A 10394-nucleotide genomic window follows, 5' to 3' on the forward strand; every position below is an offset into this window, starting at 1 on the left:
AAATCGAACGAAAATTGCGACCAACTTCGGTCGCTATTTATTATCGACCAGCCTAATTTCGACGGATTAATGTCAGTAAAAAACTGATATGTTTTTCTAATTTTTTGACCGATTTCGGTCGGTATTTCTGGACGGTTTAAGCGGTTTTCTAGTAGTGTATCTTGTGTATAATGATCGCCGCATACTGAGGAAACAATTCTAGATATCCACGGTTATGTCTAGTCCTGGTACAATTGTAATCGGCAACGCATTTTTTTAAATCACACACAACGTTTTCTTCCAGGTTAAAGTATATAGATTCATGTACCACCAAATATCGTGGTGGGATTGCAAGTAGCCCTCATTTTTTAATTAAAAGTTTTAAATTTGAGCGGGCAGAACTACTGTGTTCTGAAAATAAAGCTGAAGCCTTATTGATGCCTTCTTCTTGTTTTAATCTTATAAAAGAACTTGAAGTAGAGCTAAAATGTACCATTCAAAAAGCAAAGGGCTATAATTATTGGCCAATTCCCTTGCACTTCCATGTTTGCCCATTAGGGACCCATTAAATCTCCAGACAAACACGGCAGAATTCTCAAACCATGCGAGCTACAATCCAAAAAAGGAATTGAATTTTATAAATTAATGTAATGTAATTAACATATAAATATTTAACCACTGTTAGTGTAAATATTATCAGAATGTATATCTGAATTTAATTTAAAATACAAATTTGAACAAGTAATCACATGGAAAGAGACATTTTGTTTGAAAGAAAAGGATAAAAAGGAGAAGATGCCCTTTTTGACCATATTTTGCGCTATGCATGTGTATAAAGTTGGCATAGTCAAATATGCTTACTCCACTATTCTAACTTAGAAAAAGAAAAAGGTGTTATTTCTACATTTGGTCCCTTTACCGTTTTAAAATTAAAAAAATAATATTTTTAGATTTCTTACGTGTAAAAAAGTATAAAAAAGAGGTAGGGTTATTGATCTAAAAACAAGTTTGTAAAGAGCCACAAAACCAATTAAGCTAAAAGAAAGCGCCCCTATCCCTTTTCAATTATGAGGTGTAATTATTACAATCTTATTACTATTAATTATTAACTAAGCACTTAGCTCCCACTCAACAAAATTCAACTTTCGGACGCATTTTTGTTTTGAGGATAAAAAAAAGGCTTTTCTTGCCTTCTTCCCACTGTTTTTCTAAAGGAATGAAAAGCTATATAATAATAATATCAGTTAAGACTTAAGAGTAATAAAAAAACGCGCAAGTTCAATTTTCCTTTCTTCTTCAATGTAATAAAAAAAATTAAAAAGAATTCTGAATAGACCTATATGTGTAGGAATACATGAGTCCATTGATAATTGGACTCACACTTGAGTGTCACTCTTCTTTTTTCCGCCTTCATCATTCATGTTGCGACACAGTCCTCTTGGTCTTGGGCTATTATTCTTCAGTCTATTCGCCTTTTTCTCTCTATGTACCAATTTGATCATTCAGATCCAGGTTCGTCATTTCCCTCTTCGTTTGCTTCTTTTTTTCCACAACTTTGCTAAACTCTTTTTGTGGGCTTCTCGTTTTGAAGTTCGAGCTTTTTTGGTTATCATTTGAAGCTCTTAAACTTTTAGTTTTCTCTTTCTTTCCGGTCTGCTTATGTATTTGTGCTTTTGAGGTTTATGAGGGTTTATGTACATTGAGTTCAGCTTTTTGTTTGACAAGAAAACAGGGAAGGTGTTTGTTAGAGCTGAAAAGTTTTGTGCTTTATGTTCTCTTTAGTTCTCAAATGACCAAAATTATGCATAACGTATCTAAAGAGAAAGAGAAAAGAAGGGTTCTTTACTATGAATGAATGTTTTTCATGTATATGTATATGGGATTTATTTATAGACATTCTTAAGCTCATAAGCTTCCAATACCCAGTTGCTTGTTTTATTTTTCTTTAATATCTTTTCATTTTTCAAAACTCAACCTATGTGAGCTTCCACAGCATAGGAAATGAGGGTTTGGGGTTGGGGGTTGGTGTATAATCTGACCCAGCCTAAGAATAGGGTGACAGAAAGCATAAAAATAGTTTAACTATGATGAATCCTCTGAATACTGAACTAATAGAGGTGTAGTTTATTGATTGATTAATATATTTTAATTTTTTTGCAAACTGCCAAAGGCTCAATACGAAAATTTGTCCTGTTGATTAGAATTTTTTGAATGTTATTTCTTCTAGTTGTAGATGTCATTTATTTTTCACTATTGTCTTTTCCTGCTCTTTATGCATAAGAAATTAGCTATGGTATTTGTTAATTACTGCTATCTATACAGGTTGAAAGAAGTTTTGCAGAACTGGTGTAGTTCTTTCCTTAGGGAAGAAGCAGTTGAAATATATTGGAGAATTCTGAAGAATGGAAGAAATACAGTCTCAATCAGATAATTATAGGTCTTCCTCATCTTCAGCAAGTAGTCCAGCTAGTAGGGTGCCATCAAGTAATTTCTTCTACTTGCGAAAACCTGGTGCATTTAGACAACCAATTTCTTTTGAAGATTCACCTGTTTGGGATGAGACGGATATAGAGGTCAAAGTCGACGAAGGAGGAGATTCTATACATGCTGCGACTACGCCACCCTCCCCTTCCCTGTCAAAAATCAATAGTGGTTCCTTACCCTCTCCTCGTTTACCGGAGGAGACAGTTGTTACAAGGAAGATTTCAGGGGCTTCTATTGCTTGGAAGGACTTGACTGTAACTATAAAGGGAAAAAGAAAATACTCTGATAAGGTGGTTAAGAGTTCACATGGTTGTACATTACCTGGAACAATGACTGTAATCATGGGTCCAGCCAAGTCAGGGAAATCAACACTCTTGAGAGCGCTTGCAGGTTTGTGGTATTCAGTTCACAGTCAGCTTATAGAAGAGCATTTAATTGTTTGTGTATGATTCTGAACTTGTTTTCTTTTCCTTTTTTAGGAAGGTTACCTGATTCAGCGAGAATGTATGGCGAGGTGTTTGTAAATGGAACAAAAATGCACATGCCTTATGGTTCCTATGTATGTTGTAAGCGTTTACTATCATTGTGGTCATGCTTGCATACCAAATACGAAAAGATATATGTCCGAACTTTGGACTTTGACTTCCTGTTTTATAGTTTTTACATCACATTAGCTGCTGTTCACTCTGAACTGATTTTTGGAATATAAAATCATAATCACTATCATAGTAATGACTACTGGTTGAGTGACCTGTGGGTTCCTTTGGCAAGAAGATGTCCTTTCACATTTGAAGCAAAAAATTCATGCAACTGCGATGACATGGTATAATTTCATATAACTGATTTTTGGAAATCCTTTTTCCCATTTTCTTGTCCCATTTGAATAGCGCAAAAAAATCATGCAACTGCTTATTTCTTGGTTGAGTTAGGAGTTGCAGGTATGCATTTAGGCCTTTGAACGCCTTCCTGGTCGCAACCTTTTGATTAAATCGTTCTTTCCACTCAACCAATTCTCCGTCTTGCCCAAGGGGCTATGAAAACCATATTTTGCATAGGTTTGAGCACACATACAATCTACATAATCTAACACATTGAAAGCAATAGCTCAAACGTTTAAGGTGGTAGGCTAACCATCACGTTAATATTAAAATAAGATAAAGTATGAATAGTTTATTTGGTTTGAATTACAGTTCAGAGGTGTTGGTACTTCTGGGCTCTTTGGAAGAAAACATCAATTGAATCAAGTAGGTTGCGAAGGGGGCAGTAGTTTTCTTTGTTGTTGTCAGCTTCTGCCTTCTGACATGGAAAGTTTGCTCATTCGCAGGGATATGTTGACAGAGAAACTACTCTTATTGGATCATTAACAGTGCGTGAGTTCCTATACTATTCAGCATTGCTTCAGCTTCCAGGTTTCTTTTGTCAGAAAAGGAGTGTGGTGGAGGATGCTATAGATGCTATGTCACTGGGAGATTATGCTAATAACCTTATAGGTGGCCATTGTTACATGAAAGGTCTTCGAAGTGGTGAGAGAAGGCGTGTCAGCATTGCTCGGGAACTTGTAATGGGACCACATATTTTATTTATAGATGAACCCCTTTATCGTCTTGACAGGTTCTTTTCTTACTCCTAGTTAAAAAATCACAGCAGTTTTTGTTGAATTTCATTGAGTTTACTCTGACATATTCAGAATCCATAACTGCATCAAGGATCTTCTTAGTCACTAGACTACTTTGAATTAGTAGCATAGTATAACTGTCAAATTGTGTAATGTGTCCTGTAGCTGCTGTAGTAGCTAAACAGCCAAATATTTAGTATGTTCTAGTTTTTCTGTCCAATAAAGTGTAAAATAATACTAAAGCTCCATGTTTATTTGACGAAGTAATTAGGCATAAAGATTGATTTGCTTGTCTTATATAGTATGCATGTGGTGACAGAAAAAGACCACATCATTCATTGAACTATGGAAGTATGTCAATAAAGTTGGGATATATCAAATCATGCTGAAAGTTTATGTGATTCGATTATTCGAAAGGTCAAGTAGTAAAAAAGTCGGTAAATATTTCAGCATTAATGGGTAAAACATGTTAATAGAAAAAGGCTAGAATCATTCTTTTGGAAGGACCTGCAAATGAAATTTAGGATTGCTAGCTTAGCGCGTGTTGGTCTCTATAGTTCGAGGAGTCAGTTACCAGAAGAGAATGTGAAGATGCTTTGACTGGCTTGGTCACTGAAGTTTTTTCTGTCATACATGAAAGCATCCATTTAAGGTTGAGGGAGAACATGTGATATCTGGGTACCCTACTCTCTAAATATTTCCTTATTAATTCTCTGTGTTTTTGACTTTCTATTCATTGTGGTCGAGACTTGATGCTCTAGGCCCTCTTCTACTTATAAAAAATAATGAGCTACTCCAATTTAGCTGATGTTTAGTACTCCTTGTTATGTTTAGCGTTTCTGCACTTCTGATGATGGTTACATTGAAGAAGCTTGCCAACTCCGGCTGCACTCTGATATTCACCATTTACCAAAGCAGTACTGAAGTATTTGGCCTTTTTGACCGAATTTGCCTCCTCTCAAATGGAAAGACGTTATTCTTTGGTGAAACATTGGCTTGCTTACAGGTAGTTTTACCTTGGTATGCTTTGTTACACTGTCCATCTTGGTTCGTGTAAAGGGTTCGTCTTTTAGCAGTCATGATTGCATCAAACAAAAGCATTGAATAACGAATGAAATTTTTTGTGCTGCAATGGGGGTTTGTTTGCTTTTTCCTTTAATAGGATAGACCCACTTGTGGGTGTGGGTTATCTGAGGAGAAGGAAGTCAATTGTTAGTCAGATGGTACCATATTTAAGAGATAAAATGAATGCAGTTGATTCAGCTGAAGTTCTTTATTTATTCTCATTTTGGATTAAAGCCGCCAAGAATGGTTTAGCAATGTCGAAATAAATATTTACTCAAGTTAGGATGGTTACTCTGGGGAATGTGCCTTTTAATAGGAGTACAGCTTTGCAGGATAAGGTTGTGTCAGTCGGACATATTTGAAGTGCGAGCGTCTGGGTTTCAAAGTCCAAATTGTTGCTTAGAAGCTTATTGCCCAATAAAGATCCCTATAGCTTCTTATACGATTTCCTTACAAATTGGAAGAGATCACAAAATTTCAGTTTGTTGGTTTCTGACAACGAGGAAATTGTCTAGAGAAATACTGGTGAGTGGTGACAAACGTTCCAAATGGACTAAATGTTTCAGAATCCGTGGGTAGTTGTTGGAAGAAAGGAAAGGAGTTCCTCTAAACTCAGTCAATGTTAACAGGGATTCAGACTGAACAAACTTACTTAAGGGGGCATAGAGGGAAGATTAGTTCACCAAGCGTGTGCACAATTATGAAATACTTTTGGAAATACATAGCTCTTGTGATGTTTATTCTCTGGTCATTATGTTTTGAATCAATATTCTGTTGTTAATGTTACTGATTGTTAGAGACTGACATATTTTAATTGGTGAAGCACTTCTCGAATGCTGGATTTCCTTGCCCAATCATGCAAAGTCCTTCTGATCACTTCTTGCGTGCTATAAACACAGAATTTGACAGAATTATTGCAATGTGCAAAAGCTGGCAGGTATTTGCTTATAAGCATTCAAAGTTCCACGTCTTTGCTTTAAAAAATTCAATCATAATGATCAAAGATAGGGATTGGTTTGTTGATTAGTAGTAGTTAGGATGTTGAAACAATTCTAACTCGGTACATTGTACCGCCTCTTTTCTCCATGTTCATGCTATTGTTTTATTGCACCGGGGTAAGCTCTTTGAAAGAGGAACGGGAATTTTTCTTTTATTTAAGATGCAAAATGAATGTTCAAAGATTTTCTCACCTGTTCTCTGGCCATCCTATCCCCTCCTGCTCCCCAACACAAAAGGAAAGATTTTCCTTTAAGTTTGTGATTTTATCATCTCAACAGGATGACCATGGAGACTTATCATCTGTTAGCATGGATACTGCCGTTGCTATACGTACCCTTGAAGCAACCTATAGATCATCGGCAGACGCTGCTGCTGTTGAGTCAATGATAATGAAGCTTACTGAGAAGGTATGTTTATTAAAAAAAAAGGAGGTATGTTTGTAATAGTTAAACTTACGGAGAAGGTATGTTTTTTCACTTTTGTCACTATTGACATCGCGGATTGTCACTATTAACTTTGCTCAATCTTTTTCCAAGGAATTTTCAAGGTGTAAAGTAGAGATCTAAGCGATGCACACTTTAATGTGGCCACTAGACACTAGGAAATATTCCCATTCTTGATATGGACCAACTACATACATAAGCTATTAAGCCCGTGTGCTCTGGGCAGTAACATAATTCGAGCATCCTGTTGAAGGATGGTCTTGTCTGCTTTGGTTTGTTTTGACAAACTAGATTGGCCCAATTACCATTAATTTCTTGTGTGAGTTGAAGTTTTTGATTTCATTTGTCCTAGAATGGAGCAGAAGGCCTAGAATTTAGCTTCCTTCTATTTCAGATATTGATTTCTAATCTTTAAAAAGAATAATTTGTATATTAAGAAACTTCACAGAAAGTCTTTATTAAAAAAAAAGCTACGTAAAAAGTGCTATAAGTCACAATCTTTTACAAATTAATTGTAGTTAAAGAAATATTTCATAAATCATTGTCAAGTAGAAAAAAAGTGGCTTAGAAAGCCCTAGAGTGTTCAATCATAAAAGTTTTACTGGTCAAACAAACCATACTTACTGCCTGAGCTTCAATATAGTCTCTGATCTCTTGCATTCCGTCCTACAGGAAGGTCCATATCTCAAAAGCAAGGGAATGGCAGGAAATGCAACACGAGTTGCAGTTTTGACTTGGAGATCCTTATTGATTATGTCAAGGGAGTGGAGATATTATTGGCTAAGGTTGATTCTTTATATGCTTCTTGCCGTTTGTATTGGCACTGTGTTTTCTGGATTGGGGCATTCCTTGTCGTCTGTCATGGTAAGCTAATAATTAAAGAATCAGACGTGTCTTTTTCCTTTTGCATATGTCTAATTCAGTTTTCCATCCGTATGATGTTTGTGCACCACATCCTCCAGGTTTTACTGTTTACACAGCCCATGAAGTATATCTTTTCCCGCTTTTTTGGTTGAAACCGACCATAGTTAACTAGCTCAAGAACTGCATGTATTTCTTCATTTATGGTTGGACAGCATGAGGAAAACCCTTTCACTTTTATTTTCCTGTAATCACATAGGAGTGACTTGATATTGCTGTTTGATATTTTTCTGATGGAAACTATTTGCCATTGCTTGCCCTTGTTGTCAGTTTGCAAACTATGATGTTTTTCTTGCCATGCAGACAAGAGTAGCAGCAATATTTATATTTGTTTCGTTCACCTCTCTGCTAGGCCTCGTCGGTGTACCTGCCCAGTTGAAAGAGATCAAGGTGATGTCAGTAACTTATTCGTGTTTCTTCTGGATACTGTGCAAGCATGCTTCTATGAAACTTATTATATGCAAATGCCAGTTCTAAATGAACCCAGTACATGTGTGTATTTAAGAATCAAGGGTTGTTTGGTAGACTGAGCGTTGGACTATACATACACCTTCTTATGGTCATTTGGAATGCCCAGGGACAGAAATGTGATCCTCATTCCAGTCTCTTCTTCAACCTCATGAACCAAACATGGAATTCAAGTTGAAGAACCTGTACTAAAGTTTCCTTTTGTAGTGTCATCATCTCCGTATTCCACTCTTACTGTAATCTATCTGTTATCCAAAGCACTGTTGTTCATTCAAACTTGTTCAAATTAGTGGGGAGAAATGTAGACAAGTGCAGAGTTGAAGCGACTAAAATTCTCAGAATTAGGCTTCTCCAATGGTTGAAATATCTCGACTTTTCACTAGGACTGTCACATTTCTGGCCTGGTTTATTGAATCATACTCCCGTTTCAAACTCATCAGTCCTGACAAGCAAGCCTTCGAACTTGATTTCCCAAAGCAGCTGGGAACCTTTACTATGTTTGGTGAGGTGCGATATTGATGATTAACATTGCATTTATATGTTGATTGTGCTACGGACATAATTAGCAGTAATAATCTAATCATGTACTAAAGATGCATAGCTTAAGTGGAAAATCTGATACCACAATGACATATAGGTCTTGTATTTTGTTCCACTGCAAAATAGAGCATTTAGATAGTGAGTATCCTCTTCATACCAAGTTAAACATTTCAATTTGTCATTGGTTTCGATTAACTCTTCCTTGCTTTTTGGAAAGTTGGTTTTGTTATTTGCCCTGATAATGGGCTGTTGTTAGTATTCTCGTCCAGTTAAAAGAAAAACCCTAATCAAACATCTTGATGACTTGCAGATATACACCTGTGAGGAATCAAACCAGCATTCTGGGGCATTTGTTTTCCTACTTGGGCAGCTTTTTGCCAGCATCCCTTTCTTGTTTCTTATCTCCATCTCATCAAGTCTGGTCTTCTATTTTCTTATTGGGCTGCGGAATGAGTTCAGCTTGCTGATGTACTTTGTGCTGAATTTCTTTGCGTGTCTATTGGTAAACGAGGGGTTGCTACTGCTTGTTGCTTCCATTTGGCAAAATATCTTCTGGAGCATCTTAAGTTTTGTGTCCATACATGTAAGTTCTGCGTTAAATCATTGTTGAAGTTGACGATAGGTTCGTTGCCTTTCCTTTTGGTGTAATATTGTTATATTCTATTGATTAGAAAATAGGCAGTGACGATGGTGGCTGTGTGTGCTTCTACTTTGTCATAAGGGTCAATTTTCTTAAAAGGGGAATCGAGGAAGTTGGGCATCTGAATGTTTGCAATGCTAGTATTAGATATGATTCTTTTAGTAGGAATATTATTTGAAACGAGACCTAACTTTTTCATTAAACGGCTATCATTTCTTGTGTTTCAGGTGATAATGATGCTTTCTGCTGGTTTTTTTAGAATCAGAAGTTCTTTGCCTGGACCAGTATGGATGTACCCCATATCTTATATTGCATTTCATACTTACTCTATCCAGGCAAGTTTGTGAATTTGCTTGAATTCATAAAGTGTATATTCTTGATCACTATTTATCTCTCAAGTAAACTTAAAAGTTTTCTTTGTACCAGGGACTGTTGGAGAACGAGTACGTTGGAACTTCTTTTGCTGTTGGGCAGGTGAGAAACATATCTGGTTATGAGGCTCTGGAAAATATCTATGACATATCCGATGACAAGAACGCTAAGTGGAAGAATTTACTGGTGCTGTTTCTTATGGCTGTTGCATACAAAGTAGTTGTTTTTATTCTGCTGAAGTTTTGTATCTGGAAAAACCTCTCTATCCGCAAACTTTTCCTGTGTAACCAAAATTCAATGAATCGCAGATAGATGCTATACTATAGAAAACCATTTGTTTCAGTTTTTTGGGTATTATTGCTTATAGAATTAGCCATTAAAAGCATGAATATTTGTAAAGCATCCGAAGTCCCATATATCTCCGTTCTCCAGTGCATTCAACCAATCAGTAATGCATGTAAACCTTGGAGCTGATATGAATCTCTTATGCATAATTTAAGAGAGAAAGGAACATTAGAGCTAATTTGTCTTCTGTACTGTGAAGATGAATTATTCTTCCTGGTTCAGTTTGTACCCAGTAATCAGCAATAGAAGGAGAATATTTTTCACTAATAAGAGAAAAATCATTCTTCCACTTGTGGGCATTCCCCCCCCCCCCCCCCCCGGTCTATAAACACTTCCAATTTTGATTCCGTATCACTTGTTTCAATCAACACCTGAATATTGCTACTAAATTTAGCTCAAAAAATCATGGAAGTTCCTGTTTTGCACGTATCGTACACCTTGTACCTTGTATGATTATCATCTGTCATTTACCTTAATAATTAAACTCAATAGCGAAAGTAATCCAGAAAAAGACTTTTTAAAG

The 10394-nt window shown here is 36.3% G+C and overlaps 1 protein-coding gene across 2 annotated transcripts; it reads left to right on the top strand.

The window, feature by feature from the left end:
- Nucleotides 1-1245: 1245 nt before the first annotated feature.
- LOC104090670 (ABC transporter G family member 3-like) lies at nt 1246-9868 on the top strand. Of its 2 annotated transcripts, none has more exons than XM_070177546.1 (12): nt 1246-1491; nt 2302-2853; nt 2943-3022; nt 3788-4074; nt 4913-5084; nt 5967-6080; nt 6421-6549; nt 7258-7449; nt 7777-7896; nt 8825-9097; nt 9382-9489; nt 9581-9868. In XM_070177546.1, exons 2-12 carry the CDS (start codon nt 2382-2384, stop codon nt 9836-9838), a joined length of 2205 nt encoding a protein of 734 aa, XP_070033647.1. In that variant the 5' UTR covers nt 1246-1491; nt 2302-2381; the 3' UTR covers nt 9839-9868. The 2 variants fall into 2 exon arrangements, with proteins under 2 accessions (XP_070033647.1, XP_009594129.1); XM_009595834.4 differs by having other exon boundaries at nt 7810-7896.
- The last annotated feature ends 526 nt before the right edge of the window (nt 9869-10394 follow it).

Source organism: Nicotiana tomentosiformis, chromosome 6 (assembly GCF_000390325.3).
Source record: "Nicotiana tomentosiformis chromosome 6, ASM39032v3, whole genome shotgun sequence".
Classification (NCBI taxonomy): domain Eukaryota; kingdom Viridiplantae; phylum Streptophyta; class Magnoliopsida; order Solanales; family Solanaceae; genus Nicotiana; species Nicotiana tomentosiformis.